At 38.9% G+C, this 23,264-nt stretch overlaps 1 protein-coding gene across 1 annotated transcript; it reads right to left on the bottom strand.

Annotated features, from left to right (window-relative positions):
• Positions 1-1,867: 1,867 nt before the first annotated feature.
• keap1a (kelch-like ECH-associated protein 1a) lies at positions 1,868-22,375 on the bottom strand. The gene is made up of 12 exons (XM_061695900.1): positions 22,136-22,375; positions 15,552-16,046; positions 14,660-14,859; positions 13,702-13,858; positions 12,663-12,755; positions 11,524-11,670; positions 11,259-11,365; positions 10,201-10,330; positions 9,900-10,096; positions 8,971-9,176; positions 7,269-7,445; positions 1,868-5,993 (listed from the first exon to the last, which is right to left on the bottom strand). The coding sequence occupies exons 2-12, from the start codon at positions 15,762-15,764 to the stop codon at positions 5,815-5,817; spliced, it is 1,806 nt and encodes a 601-aa protein (XP_061551884.1). The 5' UTR covers positions 15,765-16,046; positions 22,136-22,375; the 3' UTR covers positions 1,868-5,814.
• Between the last annotated feature and the right edge of the window lie 889 nt (positions 22,376-23,264).

Here is a 23,264-nt window from a genome sequence, read left to right as displayed (position 1 = left end):
TTCACAACACTTTAGTGAGTTCCACATTTCATTTAATATCTTTAATAAATGTGCAAATATCTCCCCAAAACCGTTTTTAATATCGTCATTGTGATGCACTGTAGGCCTACGTACAATTTTGAGGGAAAACAATGAATTCCTTCAAATTTGGAATAGCATGCCTGTATGATTGTAACAAAATAAAATGTGTGGGATTGAAGTGCTGTGAATATTTTTGTCCACACGTCATTTATTATTTTCAATACATTTGCAAACATTTCACAAATACTTTTGCATGTTGTCATTATAATGTGTTGTGTGTCGAATGTAGCGAGAAACATATTTTGGACCGAGGCTGTAACAAGTGCACCAGGAAAGTATTCACAGTATTCCCTTTTACTTTTAATATTGAATAAATGTGTAAAGATGCACCCAGAACTTTTTCAAGTGCTCATTGTGGGATGTTTTGTGAAGAATTGAAAGGGGACATTTTTATTTGATCCATTTAGGAATAAAGCTGTAACAGAAAAAAAAATGCGGGAGGAAAAAAAAATAAAGACGTGTTATGATTACTTTACGGATGTACTGAAAAGTCATTCACACAATTCGTCACAGGAACTCTTGCGTAATGACAGCTGAGAAGTAGTTACAGTAGTGCGTCATTGTTCATACAGGCTATTTTGGTGGGGGGTGGAACAGATTAAGGGCATTTTTATTCATTTCAATTATTCATTTCAATGGGGAAAGATGATTTGCGGTACGATGAGTGTTTTAGGTTACAAACGTGGTCATGGAACAAACTGAACTTGTATCTCAAGCCACCGATGCAGTTGTACAGAGAAGACGGCAAGACGCAGTCGCCACTTCTAAAAGGAACCAAACAGCCGTCATTGGATTTGTGAAAGGTATTTTCTCACAGGTATTTATAAAATGTAGGAGATTGAATTAACAAAACACAATGGCTAGCCCGCTATCCATTTCAACGTCAAAATTAATCCGAGCAACGAAAAAGTCAATTCATTAGTTACTCAATCATATCGCAATCCCTCGGTCACGTTAACTACGTCGGAATTTCCATCACGTCGATTTTTGAATGCATTTTCCTGTCGAAAAGTAAATTTCGGACCGACATTCTGTCCCCCTTCCAAGCAATTTACCTCATGTAACATTCTTTTCGACTGACACGACACATTTCATTGCTCTGCCTTGTTTTCTGGTCGTGCCAGATGTTTTTGCCACCCGGAAGTATGCGTGCCGTGATGGGGAAAAGGTCTACAAATGATAGGAACAAGGCTCTAAAGAGGTGGAAGGGAAGGGTGGGGGGCGGCTTTAACTGTACGTCTGTGCGTGTGACCTTGGCGAGTGATGACCTCATCAACATGGCCGCCTTGCAAAGCTAATCTGTTACATTGTGAAGGATGCCAACCGCCACGGAGCCGTCCCGTGAAGGTGACATTGCTGCGGTGGTGCGGAAACACAACCGCAGCCCCCCCCCCACACACACACACAAAAATAAAGCCCACCCTCACCCTACAAGGCTCACATAAACACATCGATACTGGAAAACACTTTCAATGATTTTAATACATACGATTTACTTTTTGAATACACTTTTCCTGAGAGGAAAAGTGTTTATATATATATATATATACATACATACACTACTGCATCTAACAATGACTTCATTTTTTTCGATTAATCATTTTAAAATTTCTATCCTTTTATTCAAATTTCAGACAAGACAGTGCAGAAACATATCGATTACGATTCAGTTACCGCTTTGGTCCGTAAAATGTCGGAAAACAGGCAAACATTTGCATTCATGTTTTTCGAAGTTAATGAAGATGTTTGCAAATGTCTTGTTTTGATAAAAAAAAAAAAAAAAAAAAAAAGATAATCAATGCTTTGTTATGACGTTACTATGAAAATATTTACTGCTTTATTGTCCATCCATTTCCTTTACCGCTTATCCTCACGAGGGTCGCGGGGGGTGCTGGAGCCAATCCCAGCTATCTTCAGGCGGGAGGCGGGGTACACCCTGAACCGGTCGCCAGCCAATCGCAGGGCACATAGAAACAAACAACCATTCGCATTCATCTTCACACCTACGGGCAATTTAGAGTGTTCAATCAACCTACCGCCATGTTTTTGGGATGTGGGAAGAAACCGGAGTGCCCGGAGAAACTTGTAAACTTCACACAGGCGGGGCCGGGATTTGAACCCCGGTCCCCAGAACTGTGAGGCGGCTGTGCTGACCAGTCGCCCACCGTGCCGGCTGCTTTATTGTCATAATAAATATAATTTTTAAAATGTATTCTTGAGATACTGAAATTCAGAGGATTTGGATAATTTTAAGTGAAACAAGGTTTTTAAACGATTAATGAATCACCAACACTCGCTACTGAATAATGTGTCAATTAGCTGTCGATACATCGTTGCATCTCAGTTACTTTTTCTTTTTTTTAACATTAAGAAGGGAACCAGTGTTGCCAAAAAAGAAAAGTGTGATGATAACCAGACACAGAGTGGTTCCTCGAGATACGAGTGACCCGACTTGAGGGTATTTTTCGAGCGAGGAGGTAGCGTTTTTTGTTTGTTTTGCTTTGACTTGCAAACGCTCGAGATACAAGCGCTGTGTGGCGGCACTGAACTCAACTCACTCCACAAACATAAAACAAAGGGAATTACAGGTTGCGCATTTAAGACAGAAAATCTCCGCTGAGCTTAATGCAAACAAACAATCCAAAACGCCATAGACGTGCGAGCAAACAGCATACATGCAGCAATGTTATAATGCTTTAAGCAACGGATATTTGAGCACAAACGGTGCATCAGCAGCTTACAGTCACTTATAGTAGTGGTGGAACTCTTCTTTGTTTGTGTCTGCTTGACTGTATTACACTGCCCACTGGTGGATAAGCCGTACACACCAGAAGGAGCTGCAATGAATTAATCATGATACTCAAATTGTTAATTTTTTTTTACATTCCATTTAATTATGTTATTACAATAGGCTTTTATCAAGTACAATATATAGTACTTTTTTTATTTTTAAAAATGCAATTTTTGTTTTGTGCCAGCATGGTCACGGAAGAATGTAAACTTGTATCGCAAGGCATCACTGTACTTGCTTTTTCTTTGGTTATTTAATTTTAAGATGGGTACAAGTGAAATCAGAGGAAAAGGTGAAAGTGTGACGATAACCATACAACATTATCAATTTCTTTTTATTAGATATTTTTTTAAAACAGAAAAACAGGATAAATAAAAATAATAATAATAATAAGACTTGTGCCTCAGCTGTTCCGTCGTCATTATCCACTAAAGTTGTATGACGAAAAACTGCCGATTTCTGGGCCTCTTGCACCATCTAGTGGTTGTTTGGGTGCAGTCACAACACTGGCTGAGTTAATTATGGGAAACCTTTTTGTGTTTATTTTCGCAAGAAAAACAATGTAGGAGGACAGTGAAATATTAAGTGAACACACTCATTTAAAGAGAGCAATGACGACATATAATTCAATAGTATAATTAATGGATAGCTCAGGGCCCAACCTAATGTGGAGAATATGAGAATGTGAGAATATATATTTAAAAAAAAAAATAATCATCATCATTTTGTGGAGATAATACTTGGGAGTTGCTTTACATTTGAGCCTTTGCTAGCTTTTTCATTTTAGTTGTCAAATTATTTTAAAAGTGCAACTTCCCCATTTAAAAAAGATGGATTCATCCACCAAAGATTTCATCTGTTTTTTTGTTCACTCAATACTAAAGCAACCTTTATCTTTTTGTTTTTCCTCTTTTCATTTTGGCATTCAGTAGTTTAGTTTGACAGGTCATCAAAAGGTTGCATTCCTTCATCAGTGGCTAATGTGCATTAAGTGGAGTAGCATTTGAATGATTCAGAATTAAATATTTGGGGAAAATATGATATAGTAAATAACTGTAGGTAGCAAGAGAAACATAATACACATTTGTGGTTCATCCAAGCACCAGCCTTGGATGAACTTAGGTTTCACATTTCTTCATAATAAATAAAAAGCAGTCGCTGTTGTTATAACATTAAATTCTTAACGTATATTCATGTTCTCATTGCCCTTTAATATGTAGTATTTTACAGAAAATGTGATTCATTTAGATTCATTCATCAATCATGGAATTCTTTCAGGCTCATCTTTATCATATACTATTTTAAGTGCAACTGACTTTGAACATTTAGAAATGCACTGCAAGCAATGCGGACACTCAAGAGTGAATTCAATGCAAATCAAGCTCGTTGCGTGCTCCACACAAAAAAACAGCTTAACGAGTCTCTCGGTCTAAAAGAAAGAGAGCCTTAACCGTTTGGGCTCGTGTGGATGATTCAGTTGTGGACAAAGCGTTCCACTGCAAACGTACCTTTACGAAGCCTCTTTGTCCTATTCTGTACTTGCTAGCGACATTTGCTTACATCAGAGTTGTGATCATCGGTAGCTGGGTGTGTCGCTGTAACGCTCCGGGCAAGAACGCCGATTTCAAACTATTTCCCACGGATCCTCTTGACTCATTTCATTAATTGTTTACATGAATTTCAGTTTACCGATTTTCCTTTCCGTAAAGTTGAAACATACTAATTTCAAATGAAAAGTTAATAGGAATGGTTTAATATAATTACTGTATATTGAATGTGAATCCTTACCCGATTTTTATTTATTTTTTTCGGGGGGACCCCGAGAGGCCACGGCGCCCTAAGCATTTGCTAATCTCGCCCTATGGGCGAGCCGGCCCCGGTATAGATTACAGTGGTGTCTTGAGATACGAGTGCAGAGACTTGCGACACGGTCCGTCGCTTGACCAACTTGTTTGTCTTGAGATACAAACTAAATACGAACCCCCGCCGCCAGCACACTTCACAACATCCACTATCAATTCATATTGTCTTACTGGCAGTAGAAGGACAATACCAATTGGTGGCAGTAATGCGCCCATGGGCTGGTTTGCAAAGTGCCAATTGACCCCACAGAAGACGAACAACGCGAAGGACAATCCATTCGGTACAGCTGTTTTTGGTGTATTGGCTTGTGATTTTCCGTGTTTGTGGGTTATGTGGAGAGCCAATGTTATTACTGTGTTTTTATACAGTACAATAACGTTGAGTACAATGTTTCTTTGAGAGGACTGGAACAGAGTAATTGCATTTCCATTCATATCTTAGCCTTTCGTCCGCTAGATTAATGCTAATGCTAACACATGATGGGAAACGTATAACCCTTTAAGTACTGATATTTAAACACAAACGATGCAGCAACACATTTACACATTCACCATCACGGAACACAGTCATATATTCTTTATCCTCTACGAGGAGCTGAGACATCTAGACTGTACAGATATACAATATTTCCGTCTGACCATCTTTTACTGCCCCTTGGTGGCCAAGGCACAATGGTCATTCAATTGATGCAAAGTGTGACTATAACTATAACTATAATTATTGTATTTAATTGTGTCATTAATGTATGTTTTATATGCTACAATGTTATGGAGTGCTGTTTTTGTTCTCAAAAAAATGTTTGTTCTTTTTTCTGGGGGGGGAGGTAGGATGAAATGGATTAATAGCATTTTCATTAATTTCAATGGAGAAAAATATTTTGCGATGAGTGTGGTCATGGAACAAATTAAACTCGCATCTCAAGGCATATCTGGAGTTGTTGTAGCACATTGTTAGTCGTGAGTTCACGGTTAGAAAAAAAAAAAAAAAAAAAGAATTAAAAAAAAGTGTCCACCTGCAATAATCCACATTACGTTTGTCTGAGGCGTCCATTTACAAAAGTGTCCGTCAGTGGTCGTCCGTCAGCCGCCGTCGTCGTCATCGTCCTCCTCTGGAGGCAGGTTGGCTGGACACGGTTCCATGGTGACGGCCACACCCATGCCGCTACGCCCCAGCAACATGTCGCTTTTGTACGTCCACTCATTCCTCTCCGGGCAGTAGCATTCCACAGTGGACACGAAATCATGCTGGTTGAAGCCTCCTGGACGCCGACAACAAATGCACAGATGGAGAAAAGCACAACGTTCCTTCTGGATTCTGGACAGATCAAGGTTTAAGGTGTGGGTTTATGTTTAGCGGGGTCTAACAGAATTTCTTTTCCAGACAATCTAGTCAGAAAACAACTTGTTCCATTCATGCATGGTTGTTAAATTCTGGCGGGCCAAGCACAGTGTTAGGGGGCACTGGCCCCCCCTTACCCTCACCTGGAACCACCACTGGGATGTGGAGGCGGAATTTCAACTTAGATGTGCAACAGTCTCACTAAAGACGCGCCAGTTCTAAAAAAAGGCTGGCTTTCACAATCAAACGCACACAACGGTAGCATTGAACATCTCTGGAGTAAACAAGATTGTGTCTGCTGTAATGTCTGTCTTTGCGGATCTGATCAATGACGTGGATCGCCGAATTCTGACATTACAGCCGATCACAAAATTTGCATATAATACTCAATATCGTCCGATTTGATCAAGCCAAACAGATCATTAAGTCTTGTTGTAACACGTGCAGAATGTGGCTTGGCATTGTCTTGCTGAAATAAGAAGGGACGTCCCTGAAAAAGACGTTGCTTGGATGGCAGCATATGTTGCTCCAAAATCTGGATATACCTTTCAGGATTAATGGTGCCTTCACAGATGTGCATGTTACCCATGCCATGGGCACTAACACACCATCATACCATCCCGGATGCTGGCTTTAAATTTTTTGCACTGATAATAATGATCCTTTTTCTCTTCAGCTCGGACACGACATCCGTGGTTTCCCAAAACAATTTGAATCGAGACCACACTTTGCGTCAGTCGATCTCAGATGAGCTTGGGCCCAGAGACGTTTCTGGGTGTTGTTGATACATTGCATTTGCTGTGCATGGTAGAGTTTTAACTTGCATTTGTAGATGTAGCGATGAACTGTGTTAACTTACAATGTCTTATTCACTTGAATATAGGTTGAACAAGATTTGCAAATCATTGCAAACATCCCAACTTCATCAGAATTTGGGTTTGTACATGCATATATATAAGAATATATAATTGCTGAGTATAAGTTTACTTACACTGATGAATTGGTTTTAGAGTGTTAATTTTCTGTATGCGGCAGCCCTTGCAACAAAAAGTGTGGACACCCCTGGTTTAGACTAATATTATAGGCAATTCTAAACATTTCAAAGGGGGTGTTTACCATTCGCAATTTACCGCAATTCGTGGTGGCCTGTGAATAGCGAGGGTTCACTGTAGTCATTGTGTGTGTGTAAGCTGACCTAGCACAAAAATGCACCCCTGGTGCACAGCCACGCCGTGCGTGCTCCGGCAGCACTGCATGGACGTCCGGGCCTCCCACGTGTTCCGGGCTATGTTGTAGCGCTCCACCGTGGCCAGCTGGTTGAATCCGTCGTAGCCACCGATGGCGTACAGGTGAGCGTTGACGCACACGAGGCCTGCCCACACATAATCATCGTTAACCATTTCATTGCGTGTGAAAAGACAATCATAACAGTGGTTTAGCTTGTCATAATTAAATGCAAATGTATTCTACGCTTCTCAAAAGTTAAATACAACTGAACCGTGCTTGCCAAGTAAAAATTTTACTGTACTAGAGTTAAAAAAAAAAAAAAAAAAATTGTAATTTGTGTTTCACTTTGTGATTCTTTCTTGTACCAATAGAGAGAGTCCACATACCACTAGTGGTAATCGTACCACACCTTGAGAACCAGTGTCATAGGACAAGTCTGAAGACGACATCAACTATGGGAGAGTAAGCTACATCCATACAACAGGGCAACTCATGACACTGGTGTGGAAACAGGAGTTCAGAACATGCAGACAACAATATTTGGAGAGTTCAAACGCAAAAGATGCCAAGCGCAATGCACATTTTGATGCAGTTACAGTCATCTCCGTTTAAGTCATCTCAAACTTGTCACGTACATCCTTAAACATGGCTGCGCCTGTTAGCTTGCTGCTAAAATAGCTTGGATTGTGCTTGAAAATGAGTGTCAAACAAGCTAAATGCATGAAACAGTCCAAGAGAGATGATGTCATAAAACTCCTCAGTGAAGTTGGTACATAAAACCTAACATTTCAGTGTAGGTTTCTAGTTATGTGAAAATTTTGGACTAAGTCTGTTTTTTGAACTTATTTTCTTGGAGTTGTCTGGTGTTGTGATGAAATGACATAGACCTCTTTGAAAGACTTTTTTCAACAAGTTAAATGTAAAATTAAATTAATTTCATTCAATTCACAAAAAAAATGGAGAAGACTAGTTTTGCATTTGAATTAATTTGAATAGAAAAAAAAATCCTTTGGAGGCGGTTTTACACTGCATACGACACTGGTGTGGAAAGCAGATGAAAATATCAGATTCAAATTTCTTTGTTTCAGGATTTTAACCCATTCGCTGCCATTGACGGCTTTAGAAGACAAAGATCCATGTTAACTGGGAAGGTTGGCATTGAATGAGTTAATAAAGAAATATAGGACTGTTGTATAAAAACAACTCATAAGAACGTAAAGAAAAACGTTGTACAATGTAGAATTACTGTACATACTATATATTGTTGGGACCCTCTCTGTTATACATGGAAACAAAATTTGTGCTCAGGCCAAAGCCAAGTCTCATAAACAAATATTGCTTTGGTGCCATCTTGTGGTGTCTTTGGGCCAAGCAACCATGTTGATATGAGGGTAGCAGCTTCATTTAGTCAGGCCATAGACTCGTAAATAGCAGGGGAAAACATACCATTTTTCTTTTTGCCTGACACTTCACACATTGAAACTACGGTGGTAGTGAAGAATTCTGTTTTCTCAGTGGCTCTGCTTTGGTCAAAGTGACATATAAGGGTTTATTTAGTAGTGGTGCCACTGGCGATCGCTTGAGCTTTTGCCACCCAGAGGTACGTGAGACATCATGCTCCAAAGGTCCATTTAGAAAATGTACTCAAAACCTCCCTCTTTGGGGCTCACCCAGTCCGCTGCGTGCAGTGCTCATGGGCGCCAGCGGGTGCCAGGTGTTGGTGTCCGGCTGGTATTTCTCGGCCGTGTTGGATCGGCTCTGCCCGACCAGACCGCCCACTACGTACAGCGCCCCCCCACAGGCCGCCACCCCGGCCCCCAGGCGGGCTACCGGCATGGGGCACACGAAGGACCAACGATTGGTCTCGGGGTCCCACCTGCAAAATCAAAGAAATGCTTCATTACTTTCCATTTGGGCAATATGAAATGGATTACATTAAAATGATGTCAAACAAACAAAATAATCCCTCCGTCATAGGGCCATAATCCATTTGTTATTACAAGCAAATATCTCGCCGAGTCCTCCTTGGAGGGACACACGCTTAACGTCTTGTTTTCGACTAAAGTGGACTTTGCTCACGCGCATTTCATCCGGATCCATGATAATCCCAGCGCCTTTAGAAAATGAGCGGTGGTGACGGTCTGGAGGAGAGGGAACCAATCCCGTCTGATGTCGAGTTTAAAGGCGGGAGAATTATATACATGCAGACTCACATTCACACCTATGGGCAATTTTAGAGTTCAATTAAATACCACTCTATAATATGATACTTTATAAACACATACTGTAACGGCATAAATGTACGAGACAAGAAATACGTGAACGGCCCCAGCGATGTGAAAGACTCATTGGCAGTTACAGTGTAGAAAACAAAAAAGCAGTTATTAGGTTGAGGGGCCACTTACTTTTTCCACACAGGGCCAGGTAAATAAAATCATTAAAAAAAATAGATTTTTGGTTTACTTGGGTTATCTTTGTCTGATATTTGTATGATGATCAAACAATAGTGGGGAAACTGGAAAAAAGGAGAAGGGAGCAAACACTCGATGGCACTGTACATACAGGTACTCAATTTTCCGTACATCCATACGTCACTCACCGCTCCACAGTGTTGTGCAGCGTGGAGTCCTGCGAGCCCCCCACGGCGTAGATGCAGCCGTCCACCACGCCCACCCCCACCCGGTTGCGGGGCGCGTTGAGGGGTGCGCGCTGGCTCCACTGGTTGGTCATAGGGTTGTAGCAGCATAACGCGCTGGAGTCGGTGATGCACTCCAGCGACAGGTTCCTGCCGCCCACCTGTAAGGCCCAAAACAGACATCACGACGAAGACCCCGTCTTAAAATAAATAAATAAATAAACGCCGGGGGCGGGTGAGTGTGTTCGAGCGGCTGCGGGCATACGGTGTAGAGCAGGCCGAAGAGCGTGCAAGCCCCAAGGCCGCTGCTGGGAGCCGGCATGTCGGCCAGTTTGAGCCACACTTTCCGGACGGGGTCGTAAGCCTCCATGGTGGCCAGGGAATGCTGCCTGTATCTGGAAAAAAACAACAAGAAGCCTATTGATCTTGAAGACAAGAACAAAGGATGTGTAATTTCTGTTTTTTTGTTGTTTTTTTTAGGACAAAAAAATTTGGAGATTAATGTTTCCAAGCAGTTTTTAAAACACCTAACTGACAGATGTTTTTTTTTTTTTCTCCATGCTTTTATCTCAAGTAGACTTGACTATTGTAAAGGTCTTCTGACTGGACTCCCTAAAAAGAGCATTAAACAGCCACAGCTCATTCAGAATGCTGCCGCTCGGGTTCTGACCAGAACAAAGAGGTCAAAGCATATTACTCCAATTCTAAATGCTTTACACTGGCTTGCAGTTAGCTTTAGAATAAATCACTAAACTCGGGTCAAATAGTGGAGCACAGAGTCCAAAGCAAACGTGGTAAAGCAGCATTTAGCTATTATGCTGCACACAAATGGAATACGTTGCTAACAGAAGTGACGTCAGCCCCAAGCGTGCATGATTTTAAGTGCAGGTTAAAAACGATAATTTTTTCCCATGCTTTTTAGAGCATTTCCACTTTTAAATTATATTTCTTGCACTGTATGCCGTTTTAATTGTATTTTTCCCCTCTATGTTTTAAATGTTTATAAGCTGTTTGTTTTCTTTGTTTTTAAATGCTTTTAAATCATGTAAAGCACATCGAGTTACCTTGTGTATGAAATGCGCTAAATAAATAAATTTGCTTTGCTTCACAAAAACAGCCTTTTTTTGTTGTTGTTTGTAGATTAAAAAATTAATGTTAAAAAAAATAGACTAAACTTTGTAGATTAATGCTCCCAACCAGGTTTTACATCACCTTACTGAAAAGTATAAACACAATTCAGGGGGAGTTAAACCAAAGAGACAAAAATATGTTGCTACATGCTTTTAAACAGCGACACAGAACTAATGTAGCATAGATAAATACCCGCCGGCCACATAGATGAGTTGTGTTCCACGTATGGGTGCTGGAGGAACCTTCCTCAGCGCCATATCCTGGAAGATTTTCGACAGGAAGTCCTTACAAGCGTTGGCCTGCAGGACAGAAGAAAAAAAACAGAAGCAAAGTGTGTGGGAAATGTTCAAAGAGCATGTGACTGGGAGCATGTCCCTTGTTTTTATTTTGAGCATGACAGAGTCTCCCACGTGACTGCGTTTAGCTAGGAAAGGCCAAACTTCGGCTAAGGAAGTACCTTGCTGAGGATGGGGCAGGACAGAAGCTGATTTTTGAGGAACTTGGGCGGAAGGGCGTAAATGTGGACCGCGTTCAGGAGGGCATGAAGGTACTGGGCTCGATTCTCCATGTCCCAGCGCACCCAGTCTGTACATGCCTTGTAAACCTGCAAAGGAAATGAATGCTTTGTAATGTTATCGAAATGTTTCATAATGCCGAATTTACATTAGAACCGTGGGTCTGACTGAGGTTTTTAGCAGAATCCAACATAAGTACATTTGATTCCAGCAGGCCATTCAACCTTCATTTTGTTCATATTTCAAATTCAACTTGTCAATTAATTACATTCAGGAGCTGAAACTTCACTATTATAACCTATTGGTACAGACAATGTTTTAAGTTAAACGTGGTTACTTTCTATAAAGTGTAAAAATACGCTATACGAGTAACTGTTGTTTATAGTAAAACTTACAATCATGAAATGTTAAGAGTTGTCTATTACAATGATTAAAATTAATTATCTGTATAATTGGTTAATTAAAAAAATGTTTATATGTTGAATTAATTGTTATATTTTCTATCAGTGCACTTATGTTTTGTTTGACAGATTTGTATAGTTGTTTTACTTTTTTCCACAATTGTTAATATACATTAAATAAGGAATTCATATTTTTATTTTAAATAATTGGGTTACATATTTTGAAGTAATTAGTTGATATTTCACATTGTTAACATATTTTTTGTAATTGTTCATATATTTTAAATACGTTAATTGGATTGTATATTTTGTCTAAAATTGTTTAAATAACTGTTTAATATAGTTTGAATAATTGGTGTATATATATTTTGCTAATTGGCTCATTTGATACTTTATTTTTGTTTTGTCATGTATAAACTGATACATATATTTATAATTATTTCAATGAATTAATTGATATTTAGAATTGTTATTTCAATGAATTAATTAGTATGAGTGATAAGTGCACACTACAGTAGTACCTTAGTAAAAGTGTACATACATACACACACGCACACAAAGATACGCCATCTCACGCAGGCTTTAAATATATTACGTACCTTGGAACTTCAGGTCCAATTCTGAGTCACTCCAATAGCAAAGTATTGACTTAAGTAGAGCGTTAATGAGCAAAAACACACCTCAGACTCGCACAGCACCTTGATGCTGTCCTGACTGATGAGTTCCAGCAGCTGGCAGTGAGAAAGACTGAAGAATTCGTCTTCTTTCGTCACCTGGGCATCACCACCGCCACAAGACATGTAGGGGGAAATGAAGGGCTGGGCAATGAATTGGCTTTATCGATTATTTCCGACTTTATTGCTCAGGACGATTATTTAGAAATGTTTTTCCACTGCTTCTGATTTTTTTTTTTTTTTTTTTTTAGCGACTTCCGTGGTTTAAAGCACATCCCCCGCTGATGTACACTGCTTACACTAACAACATGGCTGTCAACAGTGATGAACTACTTTACAAACGCAGAGTCACTGTTGCCAACTTAGCGACTTTAATTCTCCCTCAGGAACAGACATTTTCACATTGTTTTACATATGAAAAGAAGGAGCCCGGTGGAAGACAATCACGCAGTCGGTGTGCAACACATACTGACAGCGCATACTTTATGACAATACTCACCGGCATATATTCTTTACGCGCTGCAAAAAACAAACAATATCCTGCATCTTAGTTATGACAGTCGCCTTTGTTTTTTATCATACAATCTGCGTGTATTACACTGAATGTATGCATTCAACTGCCCCTTGATGCCCAAACCACGCACACCAGAAGGAGCAGTACAATATCTATTGAAATAAAGCAAAACATTTTGCAAAAACTATTTAGTTCTATCTGATTATGTTATTACTACACGTTTAATGCAGTACAATACTATTGATTGTGATGTTAGTGATTTTCATCTAACATACATTGACATTAAAAAACATAGTTGGTGTGCTTGAAACCAATTAATTACACTTCCGTTCATTTCAACGGGAAAAGTAGATTTAAGACACGAGCGATTTTAATTACGAACTTGGCCCCAAAAGGAATTAGAACCGTACCGCTATACAACTTAACTCAGCTACATGCGTGATCGCGGAACCAATTAAAACCCTAAAGTCAAAGTAGGGATGTATTTGACATGTTGATGGTGCAGCAGAAAGCGTGGTGTGTATGGGTCACCTCACTGAAGTGCGTGTTGATGTACTCGCGGCCACACTGGTACAGGTCGGCGCATCCGAGCTCCTCGGCGAAGCGAGTGATGCCGATGACGTTGGACGACTCCAGGTGCTTGGTGAGGAAGTCGCAGCACGCCTTGGCCACGTCCTCCATCTGAAACCTGACACAAGGCATGCAGGAATAGTTGACTACATTAAACCAACTGCCGTGAAGAAATTCCCTAAAGCACGCCACTTTGAATGCATCAGTCGGACAATGGTGGGGAGTGAGCGTTTCTTGTATTTACGTGTCAAATACTATCCAAGAGGAGACTGCGGATAGAGAGAAAAAGCGCTGCCGCTACGTGAATACTGTTGCAAACATTAGCATGTTTTTATTTTTATATTTCTTGCCACAGAAGCATCAGAAGATCACGTGGCGATGTCAATTCTGCTTGGGCAATGGGAGACCAGCATTTTTTAAAATAATATTTACAACACATTTTCTTTACATACTCAAACAAATATAATTCAGAAAGCTATGTTCGCGAGGACATCTTTGAACAAAATGGAATTTCTAAAAACTTAGCAATTTTTTTATTTTTTTAAATTTTTTAATAACGTCACAAAATCAAAAATTAACTTGTACTATATTCTTCAATAATCATTTAACGTTGAAGAAAAGTCACAAAAGTAAAACAAACAAACAAAAAAAATCTTATAATGTTCCCTTCGACAATCACTTAATGCTGAAATGTTATTTCCTGAAAACTATATTAGCAAAGATTCACAAAAAATATTTTAGGTTTTTTCTTTTATTAATTTTTGAATAATAAAAAAAAAAAAAAAAGAAAGAAAATTGCGCTTCGACAACAGTCGAACACTGTACTGTTGAACTATATTGGGGAAAAAAAATTTAATTTCCGAAAATTATCCTCGCAATATATATATATATATTTTTTTTAATGAGATTTTTGTTTTACCTCATGGCAGCCAAGAGTACGTGCAGCACACACTTCTCGCCCACGATGATGTGCGACGTGTAAGCGAAGTCAATGAGCCTCCCCAGCACTTGGGGGCAGACATCGCGCAGGGTGACCTCGGAGGCCTGGCACTCCTTGAAACTGCTGGTGAACATGGCCCGGAAGTAGGGGCTGCACGAGGCCAGCACCATCTTGTGCACCTGACACAGGGGAAAAAGATAACAACATTTTTTAAATAATGTCCCAGAAAAAGGTCTTAATATATTCTGAGAAAAAATACTGAATTTCCGAGAACTACACTATAAGCAACAATATGTCACAAATACGAAATTAGGAAAAAAAAAAAATAGATCTTAAATGCGGCTCAATGATCTAGAATACTGAACTTCAAAAAGACAAACGTTAGCAATGACATTTTTGAAATGTTTCACTAAAGTTAAAAAATTGCAATGTACCTTTGAGAAGACAAAAAAAGTCTGCATGTGAACGCGGTTAATGTAGAACTCGAAATGTTGACTTTTCGAAAACTATGCTCGCATCTGAATTTCCAAAAACTATAATGCTAGCAGTCGAATTTCCAAAACTATAATGTTGAGTGGTTAAATTTCCTAAAACAAAAATGTTAAAAATTTAAACTATTATAGTAGCACTTGAATTAATGAGAACTAGAACGTTTACCAGTTGAATATCCAGAAAGTAAATGTTAGCAGTTAAATTTTCCAAACCTATGTTAGCAGTGGAATTTCCCAAAACTATAATGCTGCAATATTTTTGTGAATAAAGCTCAACAATTTAGGGTTGAAATGTTGACTTTCTGAAACCTACGTTAGCATTTCAATTTCTGAAAACTCCCCTAGTGTCCCATTGGGCTTGCTGTAGTCCCCTTGCTCACCTTAAAGTCTATGGTCCTGTCCTTGTTGGTGACGCGGAGCACCAGATCGCACAGCATCTCCTGCCTCCTGAACTCATCCATGATCTTCAGCGCCTTGGAGGCGTGACTCTCCACCATGTAGTCCAGGTAGCCCGAGCCGTGCATGGAGGGCACGGCGATGGCCGAGAAGTTCGAGCCTCGCGTGGGCGGCTTCTTCCTCAACGAGCAATGCATTGCGGGACTTCAGTTCACTGAATTTATCCCATAAGTCTTTGCTGATGTCCGAAAGCTGCCTCCATTGTTCCCCGTCGACACAAGTTAAAATCCATTGATGCCAGGCTGACGGTGATTTCCTCTTCTCGCTCCAACATGGCTGACAGAAGGAAACCCCAGACCGACCGGTCAAACTACAGATAGTCCAGAATCTGACCCAATCAGACGCGCCCGGCGTTGGTTGTTAGTGACCACTCAGGAGACGTTTTCCCAATTTGGAATCCTCTTTTTGCCGTGGTAATCCTGCAGTCAGAGTCAAGTCAGTATTCATGCGACGTGAACATGATACAGTGCCATGAAAAGGTATTTGCCCCCTTCTCAAATTCTTATATTTTTACATAGTTTCCCCACTTTTATGTTTAACATCATCAAAGAAATGTAAATATCAGACAAATATAAGCCGAGTGCATTGCTGATTTCTTCATTTAGTAATTTTACAAAAAAATATATATATTTTTGGGGGAGAAAAAGAAAAAAATGTCATTCCCCCCAAAAAGCTGTATTCCACCACCCCCCCCCCCCCCCCCAAATAAAATGTAAAAATCTTTTTATGAGAACATTTTGACTTTTGAGAATAAAGGAGTATTTTAAAATGGCTTCTTCGTCAACGGGATATGCCCTGCGGAATTGCGTTTATTGATGACGACGGTGAAAGCGACGCAGCGGGTTTGGCATTGGAGGCAAACTAGCCGCCTCCAAGGACGCCGATGCTGGCAGATTAATGCGAAAAGCCATTTCAAACCCCTCTCCCCCCAGTCACTCACTTTTCTCCCCCCCTTCCCTCTGGGAAATGCCACAGCACATTTAAGTCTAGATTAGAACCACGAGGCTTAAAAATAACTTCGACCACCAAGCTGGTTTCTCGAAGCAAAGTTGTATTATTCAAGGGGAAATTTTTTTTACATTTTTGTAGGAAGAACAACGTTGCATTTATTTGAGTCTAAGTGATATCTATTCGAGAAAGAGTTGTTGTTTTTCTTTTTTTAAATGAGAAATACTGGTACGTTTTATTTTTTTCCTGGAAAAAATCACTATAGTTATTTGAACATTTAAGTCAATTTTTTTTCAGGGAATAAAGTCTTATTAGCTTAAAAACTAAAGTTGTATTTGGCAGTAAAAAATTTTTAACCTTGTTAAATTGCATTTTGGGAGAACTCAAGTTGTGTTTTTGGAGAAATTACTTCTTTGGTTATCATTTTCTTGTTGATTTTTGTAATTTCCTCAACGGTATTTCAAACTTCCATCACATCCTCGAAACAAGACGTAAAAGCCATCCCGAGTGGCAGAACATCCAACTCTGACTCAAACCTGTTAGACCAACTGTTTGAAGGTTAAAAACAATAATGTCACTTTGACAAAGCCGACACAAAGGTCCGCATACTTAAAGCACACGGAATCCATTCAATTGTTGTCGCTAATTAAAATAGTTTGACAGCTACATGAAGCAAAAGAAAACCTGTAAATGAGTTAATACAATGTACAGGTATGTGGTTTAACTTAGCATTATTAAGCAGGAATAAAAACAAATCACCACTGACATATTATTAATATTCACTGACTCATATTTTGAAATCTTGGTGTTGTTTTTAGGTTTAATTTATTGATTGATTGATATGATCTGTTTTGTTGGTGATCCTATTTCTTTCCAAGAATAAAAGTACAAATAATTTGGTCAAGATTGAAGTTGACATTTTGAAAGTCTGGTCCAGGCTGTCGCGCCAAGGAGAAAATCTACCTTCCCCATGCGTCGCTTACTACACCTCCAAAGCAAATCAATGGAGCTTTTTAGCTGCCGGTCACGTGCTTTTATCGGGGGAGAAGAAGGAAAAAAAAAAAAAAAAAAAAAAAAAAACTTTCCACGTGTTCAACTCTTCCAACTCGTGATTCGAACTGCCAGCTTCTACAAAAAGCTTTGCAGTGCACGCGTTGCACAATCAAATCTGTTCAGCCAGCAGTTCGGTCGGCCTCTGTAACGCGCCGTCATATGTCATATGACCTCCAGAGATTGGGCGGGAAATTGCGGCCAGACTTCTCCACACTGACAAAGAGGGGGAAAACATTGTACAGGAATTCAGTAGTAAAACCGCAGTAGTCAACTAAGTGAGAGTTTCGCATCAATGAACAGTCTTTTATTTCATAAAGTCACAGCGTTACTCTATAAAGTCAAAATTATTTTTCGAGAGTAAAGCGGTATTTTTTCTTTTCAGAATATAATTATGTTTTTCAGAAAATATGCTCAAATATTTTCAGGACATACTTTCATAGTCTTATATTAAACTGTATTGTAACAAGTAGTATTCCCAAAATACGACTAAATTTATGTGTTTTTTTGACGAGTTGCACTTTTACCATATGAATTTTTTTTTTTTTTTTTAAATAAAGTTAGATTTGTGCGAGAATAAAGCTCTATTATTGAGAAATAACATCTTTGAAAAATCAAAAGTCATAATAAAATTGAGATTAAGATACTCTTATGAGAATAGTCTTTTTTACTAGCATAAAATCATGTGTACGAAAGTCATTCGCCCCCCCTCCCCCCCAAGAATAAAGTTCTACTTTTTTGACAACAACACTATTTTTCCCATAATATAGCATTATTTTTCAAAGAATATAGTCATACTATTATAACTTTATTTATTATTTTTGTAATTACACTTAAATATTTTCTTAGGATAAAGTTTTGGTTTTACTATATGAAGTCAGACTCTTAGCAGAATACAGTCATTCTTTTTAGAATAAAGTTGTATTTTGACTAAAGTAAAAAAAATATATATATATATACTACTTATTTCACAATACAATAGTAAAAGATTAAAGTTCCATTTCTTTTGTAATACTCATTTTGAAACAATTTAAAAACCCTACTAGAACAGCTGAACTTTATTTGGGGTTAATCAGAGGCAATTTAAATGGTGGGAGATGTTCTGATTCTCGTTTACCATGCCGTCGAATGTGAGGTATAAGTGGGTGTGCACACTTCTGCAACCAAATCATCTCAGATGTTCATTTTTATTTCCTCTCTCAAAAAGAACCACCCCCCCCAAAAAAATTTGTTCTACAGGTCAAAGGTCACATAAGGTTGAAAATTCTTTTGATATAACATAAACCTGGCATTTGAATGGGAGGTTGGAAGACTTTTTGTAGCCACTGTCGCAATAATGAAGAGCATGTCAAAAATTATGATCAAGCGTTTGTACCAATTTCGGTTTCGGAATGAGAGTGTTTGGCTAAATAAGACTCAAGAGGTCGAGCTGGCAGTTAAGATAAAGGTTGTACTACTACTGTTTGACAAGGGGGTTAACCATTGAGAGACTTTTTTTGTTTGAACTTTGTCCATTAAGAAAAAAAAAAAAAAAAAAAGAAGCAGCAGCTAAGCCAGGATGAGCATTTTCGTTTTTGCAGTGTTACGTAACAAGCTTTTCTGCCGTGTCATTGCTGCGCTGCAATTAAAAGACAGACAAAAAAATACATGGAAAGCAATGAGACTCGTGTTCAACTACAAAGTCGCCAACATAAGGCACTCAAAGGTCCATTGTTGGTAAAATGTACAGTCTTGGATTTGTTTGAGAGAGAAAAAATAATAAAAAAGAAATTCCCATTTTCGAAAAGAAATTGCCGATATTCAGAGGAAAAAGTCAATCTTGAAAATTAAGAAATAAATGATAGAGAAGAGTCATATTAAAGACCCTGTAGAGGGTAAAAAAAAATGTTTAAAAAAGTACCGTATTTTCACGACCATAAGGTGCATTGTATTAAAAGGCGCAGTCTCAGTTACGGGGTCTATTTCTGTATTTAACACATACATAAGGCGCACCGTATTATTGGGGGCAGGCATGGCAAAACATACGCTAGCTTAAAACAAGCGCTAGCATGCGTGCGCGCTAAAACAATGTTTTTGAAAAGGAAGCGGGAGCAAAACTGAGTTCGGTTGTACTTTATTGAAGTATTTAACAATGTACTCACATTCTTTTTTGACCAATCCTCATCCACAAATCCATCACAGTCCTCACGTTCTGTATCCAAAATGAACAGCTGGGCAAGTTCTCAATCAAACACGCCAGGTTCGAGTCAGTCTCGTTGCCGTGCGGCTCCTCAGAAATGACAGCCGGCTTTCACGAAAGCTCGAACATCAGTGCAAGCAGACACGTGAGCCCAAGCATCCACAATCCATTCACAAATTGGGGCGTAACTCGCCCGGCGCTGCCTCCGAGTCTTAGTAAAGCTGTGTTCGCCATCTTGTCATCCATCGCTCCCACGCCGCACGCACCTTCACTTTGAACGCCCTGTTTACACTGATGTCCAGCGGTTGGAGTTCATTCATCCATTGCTCGAGTTGGTCTTCCAACTCAGGCCACCTCGCCTTGTTTTTCTTTTTTTTTTCCCCCCACGGAAACTCGGCTTCATCTTCTTGACTTGGCGAAGCTCGTTTTCCCGCTTCCTCCACTTGCGAACCATGGATTCATTCGTTGATCTTGAATTCTCGATTCCCATCTTCCTCCGCGTAACTGAGAGCTTGCAGTTTAAACTGTGCTTCGTAATGCATGCTGTCCTCCGCCACGTCTGCTTTTCCTCTGTATAAGCAGCGTGTCGGCAGGAAATGCTCCGTCGCTCAGTCAAGCGGAGCGCTCGTCACAACAACAACATTTAGAGATTTGTGCAGACATAAGGTACGCCGCATTATAAGGCGCCCTGTCCATTTTGGAGAAAATCTAAGACTTTTAAGTGCGCCTGATGGTCGCGAAAATACGGTAAATTTGACACACCGCAGAGTATTGTTAACAAGCCTGCCAAATTTGAATGAATAAGAAAAGAAAATTGTCAAGTATATTCAATTCAAATCTATTTTATTCATACGGCGCCAAAGTTGTCTCAGGGCACATCAGACATGGAGCAGGTCACTCATTAAATCAGGGAAATGAATTTACAGGGTCTTTGAAGGGCTAACACAAATAAACTTGACCACCACCTTGTACTCCAGGGGCACAATTACGTTATGTGCAAGTTTTTATATTCAGATGCTCTATCGCTGAAATTTTTTTTTTTTTTTAAATAAATAAATAAAAGTGACGTGACCGACGACATGTTTACATGGCATTCAAGAATAAATATTTCTAAATTGTCAAAATTTACTCTCAATTATTGGTGTATTTCCACTTCGTACTGAACCGGTAACGGTGCATTTAGATCAATATCGATTCAAATCGAACTGCAACCCAAAGAATCGAAATGGAATCGAATACGGCTGACATTTTTTCTTTTATAAAAATTATTAGTCTGCCCATCACAAACACGAGAAGAGACCACCCACTGTTATCAAATGCTTTAATGCCGACTCTTATATAACCACATTTGAATAGCTATCGGTTAATATAAAAAGAAAAGGGAAAAAAAAGAAGAGGCCAAAAAAAAAAGAAAAGAAAAATATATATATCGGTTAAGCACTGTAGCTGAGATAAACCGCTGGTTGTATTACCTGTTGATTTATTTTCATGCGTTGGGGGCGGACTATTTGTTGTGAAGATAAGAACACTGAGGACACCTATTGGCAGAGGCGAGGTGTAAAAATTTGTTTTATGGCATTATTAATAGTTATTATCAGGAGTCATTCAACAAAAAGGCGTGCGGGAAAAAAAAAAAAAAAAAGTTTCATTTTATGGGAATAAAGATTGTACCTTTAATCTCGCAGGGGGAGGAATTGACTTGAATCCAAGTAAGTGTGGCATTAGTCATCGTTATAAGGGGTTATTAAAACCCTTATAAATGACAAATACTGTTTGTTGCACAGATAAGGATAATCGATTATACTCGATCTGGCCCAAACAAGGTGTAAAAATGTGTTCTATGGCATTATTAATAGTTTTTAATCAAGATATTTAAAGGTTTATTAAACCAAAACGTTATACATGATGTGTGTGTGATTTATTTCTTCTGTACAGGACATTTGCGGACAGGATTTGTCCCAGGAGGTGTAAAAATGTTTTCTGACCTCATTAATAGTTGTTATCAGGAGTTAATAAACGAAAAACCTTTTTTTTTTTTTTTTTTTTTTTTGCACAAACTAGAATATTGAGGACACTACATGCCCAATAATGACTTTTATGGTATTACTACTTAAAAGTCCATTCGTGTCAGCTGCACCCGTGTGACGTCACTGATCCGACACTTTTTGGAGGGGAAACGACCAAGAAACAACAAAACTAAGCTAAGCTAACCAGTCGTGAAGTGTCACACACGCACATGTTAACGACATACCAACGTAAACGTGCTAAAAAAAAAATAAATAAAAAGTGTGTCCCCGGCCCCTCTCCCCAAAAAAAGCGAAAATAACTCACCTCGATCAACCTCCCCTCGAACATCTGCTCGCCTCTTTACCCGACGACGAAAAAGTCCTCAAAAAGACTCGCTAGTGTAAATATCTTTTCGGCTGTTCCCGTTGTGTGTGTTACAAAAATAGAAAAAGGATTTAAAACGCGTTTCGCATGAGTGCGGAGGTGCTCCACCGAAGAGGAAGAAGAGGGCCGAGACAGGAGGAGTTGTGACAGTCAGTAAGGCGGGGAGGGATTCCAGCGCCATGACTGTGCAAATATCACCAAGACGCGCGCGCGCGCGCGCAACTCGGCGTACGCACGCAACGCGCGCGCACGCAACGCGCGCGCACGCCCACAGTAAATTCCCAAGGAACATTCCTCAAAGTGAAAGTAAGCATCTGTTTCGTAAGTGTCCAATTGCTGGAAAGTTAAAAAAACATAAAATAAAAAAAAATGTTAATCCTGATTTTACGAGAAAAAAAAAAAATATTATTTTTTTTCCAAGGAGATTTTGTTTGTTGGTTTTCTGGAGTAAAGTTGCATTATTATTATTATTATTTATTTGTTTTATTTTTTTTAATTAATTTTTTTTAACCAAGAAAATAAATCTGAACCTAATGACACTTTTTTAAATACTAAAATCAGAATCTTATGAAAATAGATGTTAACGTTATAGCACAATTAAGTCTTTTAAAAAAAATACAATATATACAATGTGGTTGTTAACAATTGTGTTTTTTCTTTGCGTCTGTCAAAGGCAATTAATTTATTAGGCTAACGATTTGCGTTTTTTTTTTTTTTCTTTTTTTACACTAAAGATGTAATGCCATAAGAATAAAGTTGCATTAAAAATAGTCTAGTTGAAATCTAATGAGATTTGTATGCTTTGGAGACTAAATTTCTATTTTTTTTAGGGGGAGAATAATGTTAAATCAGATTTTTTTTTGCTCACAACTGTTAATACTTTTAGGGGTAAAAATGTTTTTTTTTTTGCCATCAAAAAATGTCACATAAGGAAAAAACGGAAAATCTTAGACTAAGTGGATTTATACATTCATTAAATGAATTTTTTTCCCCATTTTAAAAAATTTAACCGCAAAAGTGTGTTTCCTCCCACTTTTCCATCAGCTTTGATTGATTTGATGCCATGACT

Source organism: Phycodurus eques, chromosome 14, assembly GCF_024500275.1.
Source record: "Phycodurus eques isolate BA_2022a chromosome 14, UOR_Pequ_1.1, whole genome shotgun sequence".
In the NCBI taxonomy this organism is placed as follows: domain Eukaryota; kingdom Metazoa; phylum Chordata; class Actinopteri; order Syngnathiformes; family Syngnathidae; genus Phycodurus; species Phycodurus eques.
Note: the sequence above shows the minus strand (reverse complement) of the source record. Positions and strands in the feature narration are given on the sequence as shown.